At 37.0% G+C, this 16,070-nt stretch overlaps 1 protein-coding gene across 1 annotated transcript in view; it reads right to left on the reverse strand.

The window, feature by feature from the left end:
* Positions 1-16,070, reverse strand: part of LRRIQ1 (leucine rich repeats and IQ motif containing 1) — a 200,340-nt gene that overhangs the window by 107,741 nt on the left and 76,529 nt on the right. Inside the window, exons 16-17 of the mRNA XM_081131043.1 lie at positions 11,680-11,890; positions 9,067-9,186 (exon numbers count right to left, since the gene is read on the reverse strand). Of these exons, the coding sequence (XP_080987169.1) occupies positions 9,067-9,186; positions 11,680-11,890 (331 nt within the window). The remainder of the gene's footprint in view (positions 1-9,066; positions 9,187-11,679; positions 11,891-16,070) is intronic.

Here is a 16,070-nt window from a genome sequence, read left to right on the forward strand (position 1 = left end):
GAAGAAATAGAAATATCAATAGATGCAGGAAAAGCTTCTAACAAAATCTAGCACCCATTTATGATAAAAACTCTCAGCAAAGTGGATATATAAACCCATAGCTCACATCATACCCTATGAGGAAAAATTTTAAGTATTTCTGTTAAGATTAGGAACAAGACAGGGATGTCCTCTTTTACTACTCTTATTAAACATAACACTAGAAGTCCTAGCCATAGCAATCAGACAAGAAGACATAAAAGGCATCCAGGTTGGAAAGGAAGAAGTAAAACTTTCATTATTTGCAGATGACATGATACTGTACATAGAGAAACCCAAAGATTTCACCACAAAACTGCTGGAACTGATAAATTCAGTAAAGTAGCAGGATACAAAATAAGTATCTAAAATTTGGTTGCATTTTAATATTTAAACACAAATAATGAACTATCAAAAAAGAAAACTAAGAAAACAGTCCCACTTACAATTGCATCAAACAAATTACCTAAGAATAAATTTAACCAAAGCGGTAAAAGACCTGTACTCAGAAAATTATAAGACATTGAAGAAAGAAATAGAAGATACAGGGAGAAACAAGATGGCGGAACAGGTAACAACTGCACCCACCTCCTCCCGCAACCACATCAAAATCACAACTAAAATACAGAACCACCATCACTCAGAGTCTCCTGAGATCTGGCTGCACAGAAGCCCCACAACCAGGGAGCTGAAGGAGCATCGAGACCGGGAGGAGGGGCTGGATCGCAGAGACGCGGCCGCCGGCCCACACCCGGAAGCCTGGTTTAAACCCGAGTAAATCTCCACGGTGGGGATTTCCTGGAGGAATGAGGGGTCCCAGCCCCACATCGGGCCCCCAGCCCAGGGCTCTGGGGCTGGGAAGAGAAATCCCCACAACTTCAGGCTGTGAAACCAGCGGGGGCTGTCCCTGAGGGTCGCGGAGGCTGCAGGAGCCCCAGCAGCTCCTCTCAAAGGGCCCGGCACGGACTCACTCGGACGCTCCCTCTGAGCCCAGCGCCGGGCAGCAGCCTGAAAGGACCTGGGACTCTCCGGGAGGAACTAACCTGCCTGAAATTGGGTCAAGAGCTGGAGGGGCGGCTTTCTCCCAGGCAGAAGAGCTGGCAGAGGCCACTGTTCGTCTGGCGAGTCCTCCCTGTACACAGCCCGCAGGGAGGAGCCATATTTGAATCACCAGCACCTGACTCCCACCTTTGGCCCCGCCCCGTGATTCCCGGAGGCCCCGCCCCTCCCCACCTGAAGCTCATCCAGGCCATTTCCAGGGGCTTTTCTGTGCAAGTGGCCTCTCGAACCTCATGCTTAGGACTTTCCTAAAATCTCTCAACCAAGCAGCAGCGGGCCCCATATGGCTTGATAAGTGGCCCCAGGCCTGGCACTGGTGGCAGCCTGCATTGGTTCATAGCTTGGCCTCTCCTGGACACCTCCAATCCCAGCACAAGTGGCAGCCAACTAATGTCTGCTGTGTAGCTCATGCTGGGTGGCCCTGGGCAGGGCACTGGCAGAGACTGACTTTGCATCTCCCCCGGGAAGCCCCAGAGACAGTGCACCTGGTGGTCAGACTTGACCATGCTGGATTACAACCCTACCACATCCATGTGTGACACACTCAAGGGGGGCACTTGGTGAACACCAAAGCCCCACTGAAGTAAATCCTGCTCCACAAGGGTGTCTCCAGCACAGCAGCTCTTTAGCTGTAGTGGTAGCTGGTCCTCACAGCTAATTGGTGGGGGTTCAATTCCTCCCAGTGAGGCCAACAGCAACCAAGGCTCAACTACAACAGGACAGTGCACACAGCCCACACAGGGGAGCACCCAGAAGGCCCAGCTCAGATGACTGGGGAGGCTGAGCCACTGGACCCTACAGGACACTTACTACACAAAGCCACTCTACACATTCCAGGAGACATAGCAGCTCTACCTAATACATAGAAACAAACACCTGGAAGCAGCCAAAATGTGGAGGCAAAGAAACATGTCACAAGTAAAGAACAGAAGAAATCTCTAGAAGAGGAACTAAATGAAATAGATCCAAGCAAACTAACAGATACAAAGTTCAGAATTTTTTTTATAAGTGTGTTTAAGCAGACTATTAGGGAAATAACTAAGACCATCAATGACATAATAAAGTACCAATTTGAAATGAAGGCTACACGAACTGAAATGAAGAATAATTTACATGGAATCAACAGTAGACTAGAGGACACTGAGAATCAAATCAGCAACTTGGAACATGAGGAAACAAAAAACACCCAACCAGAAGAGCAAAATGAAAAAAGAATCCAGAAATATGAAGATAGGATAAGGAGCCTCTGGGACAACTTCAAGGGGCCCAACATTCGTATTATTGGGGTTATAATATGAAGGGGAAGAAAGAGAACAAGAAATTGAAAACCCATTTGAAAAAATAATTACAGAAAACTTCCACTACCTGGGCAAAGAAATATACTTACAAGTCCAGGAAGCACAGAGGGTCCCAAACAAGAGGAGCCCAAAGAGGCCCACAGCAACACACATCATAATTAAAATGCCAAAGGTTAAAGACAAAGAGAGAATCTTAAAAGCAGCATGAGAGAAGCAATTAGTTACCTACAAGGGAGCACCCATATGACTGTCAGCTGATTTCTCAACAGAAACTTCGCAAGCCAAAAGGGAGTGGAAAGAAATATTCAAAGTGATGAAAAACTTGGAACTACAACCAAGATTGCTCTATCCAGCAAAGCTATCCTTTAGAATTGAAGGTCAAATAAAGAGCTTCACAGATAAGAAAAAGCTAAAAGAGTTCATCACCACTAGACCAGCACTACAGGAAAAGTTGAAGGGTCTTCTTTAAGAAGAAGCTAATAAACAAAAGAATCTGACGAACTAAATAGATCCAGAGACATTGACACATGCAACAGACGATCATATATCAGGAAAGAGGGAAGGGGGGTGGAGGGTGGGAAGAGATTAACCAAGGAAGTTATATGCATACATGCATAACCCATGGACACAGTTAATAATGGAGTGAAGGCCTGGGGAGGGGGGAAAAAATGGAACACCTGTAATACTCTCAACAATAAAGATAAATTAAGAATTAAAAAAAAAAAAAATAGAAGATACAAATAAATGGAAGCACATACCATGCTCATGGATAGGAAAAATTAACATTAAAATGTCCATACTATCAGCAATCTATAGATTCAATACAATTTCTAACAAAATACCAATGGCGTATCTCACAGAACTAGAAGAAATAATCCAAAAATTTATACAGAACCATGAAAAAGACCCCTAATAGCCATAGCACTCTTGAGAAAGAAGAACAAAGTTGGAGGAATCACACTAACTGATGATATAACTATACCATAAGTCCATAGTAATCAAAACAACATGATATTGGTATAAAAACAGACATATAGGTCAGTGGAACAGAATAGAAAGCCCCAAAAATAAACCCACGTCGATATGGTCAATTAATATTTGACAAAGAAGGTAAAAACATACAATAGTATAAAGACAACCTATTCAATAAATGGTGTTTGGAAAATTGGACAGATACGTTCTTACACCATATACAATAAACTCAAAATGGATTAAAGACTTACATGTAAGATTGAATACCATAAAAATCCTAGAAGATAACATAGGCTGTGATATCTCAGACATTTCTCTTAGTAATATGTTTTCTTTTTCTTTTTTAAATATGTTTTTATTGATTTTTTTTTTGAGAGAGAGAAATATCAGTGTGAGAGAGATCCAGGGATCAGTTGGCTCCTGTACACAACTGACCAGCGATTGAAAAGGCAACCTGGGCATATGCCTGACCAAGAATCGAACAAGCAACATTTTCAGTGCATTGGACAATGCTCAACTAACTGAGCCACACAAGCCAGAGCATAGTTTTTTTGATATATCTCCTTGGGCAAGGGAAACAAAAGAAAAAATAAACAAATGGGACATCAAACAAAACATTTGCACAGAAAAAGAAAACATCAACAAAATGAAAGACAACCCACTGAATGGAGAAACATTCATGAAGGATACATTTGATAAAGGGCTAATATCCAAAATTAATAAAGAATTCCTACAACTCAACACCATAAAAACAAATGATCCAAATAAAAATGGGCAAAGGACCTGACTAGACACTTCTCCAAAGAGGACATACAGATAGCCAATGCACATATGAAAAGACCCTCAGCATCACTAATCATCAGGTAAATGCAAATTAAAACCACAATGAGATTTCACCTCACATCTGTCAGAATGGCTATCATCAATAAATCAACAAACAACAAATATTGATAAGGATGTGGAGAAAAGGAAACACTCATGCACTGCTGGTGGGAACACAGATTGATGCAGCCACTGTGAAAAACAGAACAGAGAATTCTCAAAAAATTAAAAATGGGACTGCCTTATGACCCAGTGATACCATTTCTGGGTATATATCCGAAGAAACCCGAAACACTAATTCAAAAGAATATATGCACCCCTATGTTCATTGCAGCATTATTTATAATAAATAGCCAAGCTATGGAAGCAACCCAAGTGTCCATCAATAGATAAGTAGGTTAAAAGCAATGGTACATATATAAATTGGAATATTACTCAACCATAAAAAAGAATAAAATCTTACCATTTGGTACGGCATGGATGGACCTATCGATATTATGTTAAGTAAAATATGTCAGTCAGAGAAAGACAAATACCATATGATTTCACTTATATGTGGAGTCTAAAGAACAATATAAATGAACAAACAAAAAATAAACAGACTCATAGGTAATGAGGACAGTCTGATGGATACCAGAGGGGAAAGGGTTTGGGAGACAGGTCAAAAAAGGAATGGATTGAGAAGTACATATTGGTAATAACTATGTATAGTGCCGGTATGGTCCTGGAAATATCAGGAGAGAACATTTAGTGAAGTATATGATTTTCTAACCACTATGCTGTACACCTAAAACTAATACACAATAATACTGAATGTAAGCTGTAATTGAAAAAAATTAAAATATTAAGAAAATAAAGTAAAATAAATTGTCAAGCAATCAAGCAATTAAAACTTGACCTAAACTAAAATAAATACTAAAGAAGTCCTTTAGGCAAAGAAAAATTATCCCAGATGGAAACCTGCTAACACAGAAAGGAATAAAGTACGTGGAAAAAGATAACGAACTAACAGGCTAATAAAGGAATAAAAGGGGAAATACAAAAATAAGCAATTAATGCAAAAGAATGCATAAGAGAACATAGGACAAACAAAAAACAAATAGAAAGATGACATATATAAGCCTAATTATCCTCTTAATTAAAATAGTCTCGATACGTCAATAAAAGCATGTCAGAATGAAATATGAAAATAAGCAAAACCTAACTATATACTTTTATGAGTCAACTTTAAATGTAAAAGCACAGAAATGTTAAATGAGAATGGTTAGAAAAATGTAAGTTATGAAATTGTCAACCAAAAATTGTAGTTTTGAAAATATCAGAGTAAGTAGTCATTAATGCAGTTAAAGAGGAAAACTAAGGTTACAGAGAAAACATTTATTATGTAAAAGAGTCAATAATACAATAATTTGCCTGGCCGGGCGTGGCTCAGCGGTTGAGCATTGACCTAGGATCCAGGTGACCCGGGTTCGATTCCCGGTCAGGGCACATGCCCGGTTGCGGGCTTGATCAATGACTCTCTCATCATTGATGTTTCTATCTCTCTCTCTCTCCCTCTCCTTTCCTCTCTCTGAAATCAATAAAGATATATTTAAAAAATAATAATAATAATACAATAATTTAACTATCCTAAATGTATATGCCCTAATAACATAGCCTCAAACTATGAGGTAAAATATTACAGAACTAACAAGTGATTTAGAGACTCCCACAATCATAGTAAGAGATTTTAGCATTCTTCTGTCAATACCTGATACAATCCCCATATCCCAACCAATTACTACTGATACAGAAGATCTAAAAACACAATAAAGTATTTAAGATTTTATGTATTCAACACCTGCAGAATGTACATTCCTTTCAAGCGTACATGGAATGGTTCCCCAAACAGATTTTGTGCTGAGACAAATTTTTAAGGAACAAATAACATCAATCTTATATCAAACTCTTCCAGAAAATAGAAACAGAGGAAACATTTTTCAACCAAGTGTATAAAGCCAAATAAACTTGATATGAAAATCTGAAGAGAGTTTTATAAAAAAAAACAATTAACAAGCCCATTTCTTCCTGCATATAAATGTAAAAATCCTATACAAAATATTGCCTAATCAAATTAGAGACATATAAAAAGAATACAGTATAGCCTAGCCAGGTGGCTCAGTTGTTTGGAGCATCATCCCTTACACCAAAAGGTTGCAGGTTCTATTCCAGGTCAGGGTGTGTGCGGGAGGCAACAATCAATGTTTCTCTCTCACATCGACATTTCTTCTCTCTCTCTCTCTCCCCCTTCCTCTCTTTAAAAAAAAAAAAAATCAATGAACATATCTTTGGGTGAGGATTAAAAAAGATAATACATTATAGATAAATTGGTTTATTCTAGAATACAAGGACTGATGTTTGAAAAAGCAATGTTATATGCATAAAAAGTATTTGATAAAATCCAAACCACATAAAAATATGATCATGATCATGATCATCATATTAACCTCTTGGAAAGGTAAGAAGATGCTAAGGAAGATTAAAGTAACTTCCTTAATCAAATACAGGAACCTGTATTAATAAACACTTTACTTAGTGGTAGTATATTGAAAGCTTTCACTTTGAGACAAGGGTCTAGAAAAATATATCTGTTCATATTCAACATTTTACTGGAAGTAGTGGAAGAAGTAGTCGGGACAATAAGGCAATAAAAATAAATATAAGGCATAAGAATTGAAAAAAAAGAAAATTGTCATTATGAGATGGCATGATTGTGTATACAGAATATTCAAAAGACTTGAGAGATAAACTACTAAATAATAAGTGATTTCAACAAAGTGGCTAAATACAAGGTTAATATATAAAAATAAATATAATATCAGAAAACATCAACTACCTAGGAAAAAATTAAACCAAAAATGTACCTGATCACTACAGAGCATTGTGGACACAAATCATAAGTGGCCTAACTACATAGTGGGATGTTCTGTGTTCATGGATTTAAAAATGTAATATTCTAAAAATATCAAGTCTCCCAAATTGATTTATAGATTCACTGCAACCTCAGACAAATCCTAATATTTATTGTGCAAATTCACAAGATGATTCCAAAATTTGAACAGAAATAAAAAGGACCAATAGAATAGTAGTAGTTCTTTCTTGAAGAGAAAGAACAAAGTTGGAGCTCTTAAAAGACTAAATATTAAAAGTTATTATAAATTATAATTAAAGTAATGATGTACAGATAAACAACATAATAAGAAAAATCAAGAGAACCCACATATAGTTACCTGAGTTTAAACAAAGCTTCAACTGATATCCATTATGAAAAATATGGTATGTATAACAAATGATTCTAAGTCAATGAGATAACCAAACGTGTATACAAGGTGAGGGGATGTTGACCCCCCTTCCTCACACTACTCACAAAAATTACTTCCAGATGCATTATAGACTTAAATTCTGAAAGTTAAGATAATAAAGTTTCTAAAATATGATCTAAGAGTAGGCTAAGATTTCTTATATGTTACAACAATTAAAAAATTTTGTTTTTAATTTAAAATTAGAAGCATTCTGTTCATGAAAATGAACCATAAAGAGAATAAAGCAGTAAGCCTTGGAATTTAGAGAAGATATTTGCAAAGAAAAAAAGAATAGTATTCAGAATATATAAAGAACTTCTACAAATCAATAAAAAAAATATACAGTCCAAATAAAAAATACTCATACACTTGATCATGTCACAAAATTGGATATCTAAATGGCCAGTAAGCATATGAAAAGGTACTGAACATTATCAGTTATGAGAAAAATTCAAATTAAAACAATATACCACAACAAACCTACTGCAATAGAAGAAAAGGCATGAAAATACAAATTGTTGGTAAGGACAGAGCTGCTCTAAAACTCTCATATTCTGCTTATAGAGCTATAAATTAATACTGTCACTTTAGAATATTGTTAGGTACTATCTACTAAACATAGGTAAGCAGTGATTCTATTCCTAAAATAAATGTGAATATATATATCAAAAGATGTGTACAAGAAAGTTCATAGCTTCTTTAGTCATAATGGGTAATACTAGAAATAATTCAACAATAAATAATCTACCAATAGTAGGATAGACTTTTAAAAAGTGGTATATTCAAATAATGGATTAAAAGTGGCATATTCAAAAGAACATCATTCATACAGCTGCACTCAACTACATAGATAAATCTCATAGACATAAAATAGTGTGAAAGAAGAGTATATACTATATGGTTTCACTTAAAGGGAGTTCAAAAACAGGCAAAGCTAATCTATGATAATGGAAGTATGAATACTATAGAGGTGTGAGGAAGTCTTTTGAGGATGTTTATATGTTCTATTTCTTAATCCAACTGCTGGTTATGTCAGTGTTAACTATCTAGAGAAGAGGGTACAGAATGAGCAAAACTAAGGATGTAAAAGGCAAGAGCTCTGTATAGTGAAAGTGTGCTCAATTTGGTCGGAGTGTATGGAAACACAGGGGAGAAGTGGTAAATATGTCTGTACAGCTTGCTACCTTTTTGTGAAATACATCAATAATAATTTTAAGGAGGTTGCTCTCATTTTTCTAGGTGACAAAGAATTATAAAGGTTACTGAACAGGGCATATATAAGGTCAGTCATATTTAATAAAGAACATGAAACAATGTGTAAATCTGGGTGAAGAGTACCCAGGAAATCTTGTAAATATTCTGACCATGTTTACACACTGTACAAGCTTGAGGGTAAATGAAGATGTTAAGAAATTAGAAGGATACTTTTTCAAGTGTCATCTGAAAAATCTATAACAGTGTTCAGAGGCTAAAAACCTTAGAAACTGGTTTAGCTCCAAAATAGTACACTAAAAATATTATAAGATCAATATTTGTATGTTATAGTTGGTACTTACTTCATCAAATGTAAAATCCTCTAAATCTATTTCTTCATATTCTTCTTCAGATTCTTCATTTTTAACAGCCTCTAGAGCTGTTGTCAGTTTCTTTCGCAAAAGAAAGCCCTTCCAAACTGCCTAAACAAAAATTTAAAGCATGTTATACAAGGTTATAGATCAAACTCCAAACCAGATTCTCTGTATTATCCCATTAGGAAGATAAAACATCTTAGACCTTAGTTTAATGGCTCAGTAATCTGTTTTTTGAACTTTATGTGACACTTAAAACTGCAAGATAAATTAAACAACTGCATCTGTCTAAAGTTTTGAATCTCAGGAGACTTTCCTTGTGGTCAGCAGAAAAGAATCTTCAAAACTCCCTCAACTGCACATGTAGGTCAACCAATCAATTATCTGATAATTCCTCCAGGACCCATTCTAAACTAAGAAGAAAGAGATACGAAGGAAAACCAATTTTGCTAATTTTCAAATGATTATATATAAAATAAACTAACACACATTTAGGAATATGTCACCATATATAAATGGCCATATTAGAGAAATAGTATCCTAATTAGTTAACTAATTTCACTTTAAAATAAACTAAGCACAAAAAATAAAAGAACTAAAAACATTTAGATTCCTCAATAACCTTGGAGTAGGGAAAGCTTTCCTAACTATAACTCTAAGAACACTGCAGCTTTTTATTTAAAAATGAATATCTTTATATACTGCTAAGAAGTAAGCTCCAGGATATATTAAGTATAAAAAACAAGGTAGAAAAAGTGGGATGTTTTTGTCTCTTCCTATTTAAATATTTTCATAGATAAATGCATATTACCAGTTATCTACGAAAGATTGCATATAAATATGTAATAAGCATATACACGATATAAACACATATATTTAAATATATATGTATATGTGGTTTCTAATATTTAAAAAGTAAAAGTATACATTATAAAATTAGTTACAAAAAATATTAACTTATAGCAGCAGAAAACAGGGTGGAAGTTACAGCAATAGGTGCCAGACTTCTGTGACTATACCTTGCTTAGATTTGACTTTAGAACTGTACACATACTTAAGATAAGCATAAAATAAATAAATATGAAAAAAATAAATCCCTAAAAGATATACTGTGGGTATAACCATACTGTGGGTATTTTAAAGTGACTTTAAAATAGATTTATTTAAGTATATCCCTAGTGATATATACCCAAAAGACACATTTAACTATCAGTGTTTTCAGTAAGGATAAGAATAATGATATATTGACATTGTTATTCTGAAAATACTTGAAAAGTAGAATATACAGACAACAGACACACCATATATGACAATAGAAGTCACACACAAAACTCTGCAGCAACCAGTTTAAGAAGCGAAACTACAAACTCTACAACAATTAGCCAAGACTTGGTCAGTGACAATATTAAGAAATAACTGGCAGTTTTTAGGTTAACAACATACTGCAGTTACATTTAAAACAATAGATCTTACAGAAATTTATACTGATATATTTACAGAAGGAATGATAAGATATCTGAGATTTCCCCCCGAATAACCTAGCAATGAGGAGGGAGAGGTGTATTCCTTATAGAAGATATCAAGATTAGGTAAGGCATAGGGAAGAGAGGGTATAAAGGAAATTGTTTAATCCAGGCCTTCAATGACAAAGATTGATTCTTCGTGGCTCACAATGGATCCAGCCCAACTCATCAGGGATAGAACTTTTACAGAGCTCGTGACTATAATATATAGCATGCATTTTTCTGGTGCAGCCTACATGTCACATTGATACCACTACAATTAGCTAGTTATTAATAATAGGAAAGGAGCAGAGAGGGGAGCCAGACATAAGCACGTCCTTCGGGCAGCTGCACCAGGAAGCTGCAATTTTGGTTTCCCCAGGGAACTACTGGCCTATTCTCAGCAAAGCACTGGAGGAAGGGATCCAACAAAGAGAAGACAGATGCATTCCCAGTAAAGTTGGGGTGATATAGGGAAGGTACTTGTCTGTCAGTCACACCTGGGAGCAAAGATCACTGGCCAGAATGGGTGTAGCCACTGCAAGCACACAAAAACTTGGGAATTCATAATCTCCTAAATAAAGGAGTTCTCTCTCTTGTGCTCTTGGCTCACTCTTGGCTCCCTTGAATTTGCCAGTGTTTCCATAATAGCCATGTGGACCTGTGGACCTCACATGCAATGGACTGATGGATGCAGGGAACACAAACCATGCAAGCCTGATGCATGTGCAGATAATGAACGCTGACTGATTTTAGCTCTACTGAAGCCCCAGCTACATTTGTTCTATGACTGGGAAAAGGGAAATGGGATTTTTGGAAACTCAGGGATGTAATTCCACAAAAATAAAACTTTCTACAATATTGCATTCTCCCTTGTGAACCTCAGAAAATTATTTTTCTCTGGATATCACAAGAAATCCACCCCCACTAGCAACCAGGGGAGACGAGGACCTCTCCTCTTCAACAATAACATGAGTAACAAGTAAATGCAGTATTTGAAAATCACTAAGATTTGAGGGTTGCCTGTTATACAAAATAACTCAGTGAAAGATGAATAATTTATCTCTTCTAATTATTTCACCAAAAGATTAAAACTAACCTGAATAACAATAGCAGCCTTTTCCCTCTGTTCTTGGATATTCACAGTGTTTTCTCGTTTTTCTTTCTTTAAAATAGTTTGATTTTTGATGCAGGAATCTGGCCAGGATCTCAGGAGTCCTGATGAAGCAGAATGCAATTTTGTAGAGACATGAATCTGTCTGCGCACAATGTAGCCACGCCAGTAGGCCTGGATTACCATAGCTGCCATACTATTAAGAAGAGAAAACATTTTTAGTTCCTAAAAATACAGTTTTAGATAAGAGGTCCTCATAAGCTGTATTTGGAAACCTGGACTACATAAAGTATTATTTCAAAACAAGACATCATCTTTTGTTTAACTATAGTCATAGAAGTAAAGATAGCACGAAACTTTCAAGTTTGAAGGACAGATATGGGGCAGTAACTTAGAGAGGGATGTGAGTATGTGGAATTTTTGCTTGTTTCTTTTAAGGAGGGAGGTATTACCGAGATTTTGCATGATACTGAGAATGATGATCCAGTAGAGAGGAGGTAAAAGTGATGATGTAGAAGAGAGAGGACAAATATAGGAGCCAATGTTGAACTGGCAAGAGAGGATGAGATACTGTTCACATTGGACAGATTAAAGAAAGAAGAGCCCCCCTTCCTATAAGAGAAAGGACCCCTCAGGCCTTTACTAGCTTCACTCTCCTCCCTGCCCATAAACAAATACATAAATCATGCTCTTATAAAGCCCAGTAGTTACTTCTAACATTTTCCAAGCCTACATATATGTCAATTTTAGGCATTAGATCAATCCATGCCCTGCTTTTTCCACATCCCACTAGTCTGTCCGGCAACATTAGCAAAATTAAATAAAAATGTACATTGATTATAAGTGAATTCTCAATGTGCTTAATTATTTAACTCTTCCTAAATGAATGTGCTTCCTTTCTTACACTGATTACTGAAGGAATGTTACCAAGATACAGAGTTTAGTCTAAGTGATGACTGTTATCTTAATTTTTCTTCATATCTCTCAGTTCAGTTTAAAAGTCATACGAAAGAAAAGTAATTTTTGCATAATCTCCTTTCCAGTTCTCCCTTGAAACAGTTTTTAATAATTTTATAATTGCCAAACCCAGTGATACTTTCATCATCACACTAAAGACAAAGAAGAATTAAGTGATAAACTCTGCCAAACATGACTATATTTTTTTTCCTCAGAGTTATATATTTGTGGAAAATTAGACAGGAATGATGTAACCATTATATCCTGTTCTTTTGCATTATTATTGTTATTGCTATTGTTATCTTCACTACTACCACCACCTTCATTATCACCATCATTTTACCTAAAGCCTGTAGAAGCCTTCAATCTATTTTGCTATAAAGAGAAAATTCAAGTTAATGGATACAAGTTCTGGCCTAAGATAAACTACTTGTACTCTTAATATTTGGAAAAAAATAATCACTGGTAAAGAGAAAACCACAGGCCCAAAATGGCATCACTTGTGCTAAAAGCCCATGATACCAAACCCAGATTTAATACCTAATCTAATTGAAGATTTGAGTCTCCCAGAAACAACCTTAATCAACCCACCTGGAATTTTCTGGTTCAGCACCCATAAACTGTCATGTGAGCTCTATCTACCCCCTCCATACAAACAAGAGGCAATCTGCATAATAAAGACCCTTCCTAGCCTCTTTCCCCAAAGAAAAGATGTTGTGCTCCCAAAATAACCCTTCTTTTCTTTTCTTAATAGCTCCCTTGTCCCACCTTTCTTCTTATAAAACCCTTCCATTTTGTACAATCCTTCAGAGGCCCCTTCCAACTGATTCATGATTCACTTAATAAAGCCAATTAGATCTTCAAATTTACTGGGTTGATTTGTTTTTTAACATCACAATCTAGTAAATCATTCCCTTCTCCCAGGGTGAACAGAACTTTGTAAAGTTGGCTATGGATTTAATTCACATTCAACCATCAATTCATTCCTTCATCTTTTGAATAAAAATGAGTTAGAGAATTTTAAAGCATTATATATAATAGATTCTTTGAATGATAAAGAAAAGAGTCTGAAAAAATACTTGCAATGTATAACTGGCACAGAATGAGATACTTTTGAGACAAGCCAGTAAACTAGGGCAAGTGGAACAAGGAAACTGAGACAGATAGCTAAACAAACTCACATTAATTTACAGCAGATACATGACACCTCCCTAGAAATAACATCTAGGCCTCAGTTGTATTTTGCTCAGAAAAGCAGCAAAACCAGGTGGGAGCCATCAGGACCAGCAGCGATGACTGACAACCCCCCCCCCCCCCCCCCCCCCCCCCCCCCCGACACTGAGCAATCAGTTAAGACCACAGGCCTGGAAGAGCACACCTAGAAAACTGATCAATATTCTGCTAAAAACCTCCCCTGAGGCTTCCCCTAAGATCCCTGCCTGCAAGACAGAAATAAAAACCTCAAGACAAAGGACCCAGAATGGTGCTCTCCCTCTGGGGAGCACCTCCTCACTGCCATTCCTTTTCCTCTCTTCTTTCCCCACTTCTTCCCCCACTTGCATGCATCTCATAGACCCTAAAAGGTTCCATGAGATTTGCAATGTGGGAGCAATGAACAATAGCAGCTCGTCACAGGTTAGTCCCCTGAACCTGACCCCAAGGCCCCCTGAACCTGGCTTCCCAGAGAGCTAGGGCAGCCCAGCCTAGGCTCTCCTGTTGCTTCTTCTATGCTAAGCCCTTTCTTGTTTTACTGTCCCCAGCTTTAATAAATGTTCCCTCATAGTCATCTGGACTATGTGAAATTTTTCTGCAGGAAGTCAAGAACCCACACACCACCAGCTGGCCCTAGGCAGATCCAGTCAGGGCCAAGTCCCCTTTCCGGTAACACTTTTAAGATAACACATTTAGCTCGGCTGGGCGTGGCTCAGCCATTGAGCATTGACCTAGGATCCAGGAGATCGGGGTTCGATTCCAGGTCAGGGTACATGCCCGGGTTGCGGGCTAAGCAGCTGATCAATGACTCTCTTATCATTGATGTTTCTTTCTCTCTCTCTCCCCTTCCTTTCCTCTCTCTGAAATCAATAAAGATATGTTTTCTTAAAAAGAAAAAGAAAGATAACACATTTAACCTGAGACAGCATCTTATATTTTGCATTTATCGCCAGATATATGCAAATTTTACTGACTGAAATTGTGAATTTCTTCTAAAGCTGACCAGTCATTGAGTGCTTGAATTTCTCAGCCCAATATCATCAAAATTTTCCAAGGGGGGGGGGACTGTAAATGAGGGATATTTTCTTCAGTGAAACTAACACAAGGACACTTTCACTGTATTGAAAGCAGGGAAGGCATGTAAAGAAGGTTACTTTAGGGCTTCCTGAACATAGGGTGCTCTCCATGTTAAGAAAAACAACTCCAATTATTACATCATCATCACCGTCTTATTTTTAGCAAAAGTCATCATAATAAAAATGTCCTTAGTGTAAGAACACATGTAAATCACTTAGGAAACACCCTCTACAACTGAGAGTGAGCCTTCCTGACTCAATGGCAAGGTTCAGCAAGAGGGTACACACTTTCTTTTCCCTTTATTCATTAGGTCTTTGGTCTCTCAATATTTTCAGTTCTTCATCCTTCCTTATTATCATCATTTGGCTATTTTATTTATTATGAATTAAGAAGTTATATATATATTATTAATGTGTGTTTGGAGTTAATAGGGTTCAGGACATGTGGGTGGCACAAAAAAATATAACCATGCAGCAACTTCATTTCTTTAACATGGCCTTTTCTCCTTTCTTTCCTTTTGATTCAAACTGGCCTCACCCAACACCCTGACTCACCTGCCTCCTTCTCCTTGCACAACCACTCCCTTCATCATTAAGCCCTCAGTACAAAGAGTTCTGGTCAGCATCAAATAATCTTAGGAGACAAAAGCTCTGGTCTACTGACTACAGAGATAGAGTTTCTATCAACCTAGAGATAACATCTAGGCCTCAGCTGTATTTCAGCTCAGGGCCCAGAAAAGCCATGGCTGACAACAGGACTGGATGCACTGATCAACTACCCCCTACCCTAGCATGAACCAATCAGTAGAGAAGATGACCCTAACTTTCTTAGTCATCATGATTAATTATGTTTCCCCTATATAACCCATTCCCTAGAGGCTAAGGGGAGCCAGGTCTTTGAGCATTAGCTCCCCTGTGTCTCCTGGCATGGGCCACTTCATAAGAGTAAACCCTTACTTTCTTTGCTGCAAACTCCTGTTCCTGTCTTATTGGGCTTTGATGCACTCAGGCAAACGGGCCACTTTATTTAGTCCAGTAACAAAAATAATTTTCCACTCAACTTTTAAGTTCTTCTAGCTGGGCTAAAAATCAAATTTAACAGAAGAAAATATCCAAGTTTATTACAATGCA

This window comes from Miniopterus schreibersii, assembly GCF_964146895.1.
Source record: "Miniopterus schreibersii genome assembly, chromosome: 2".
Taxonomy (NCBI): domain Eukaryota; kingdom Metazoa; phylum Chordata; class Mammalia; order Chiroptera; family Miniopteridae; genus Miniopterus; species Miniopterus schreibersii.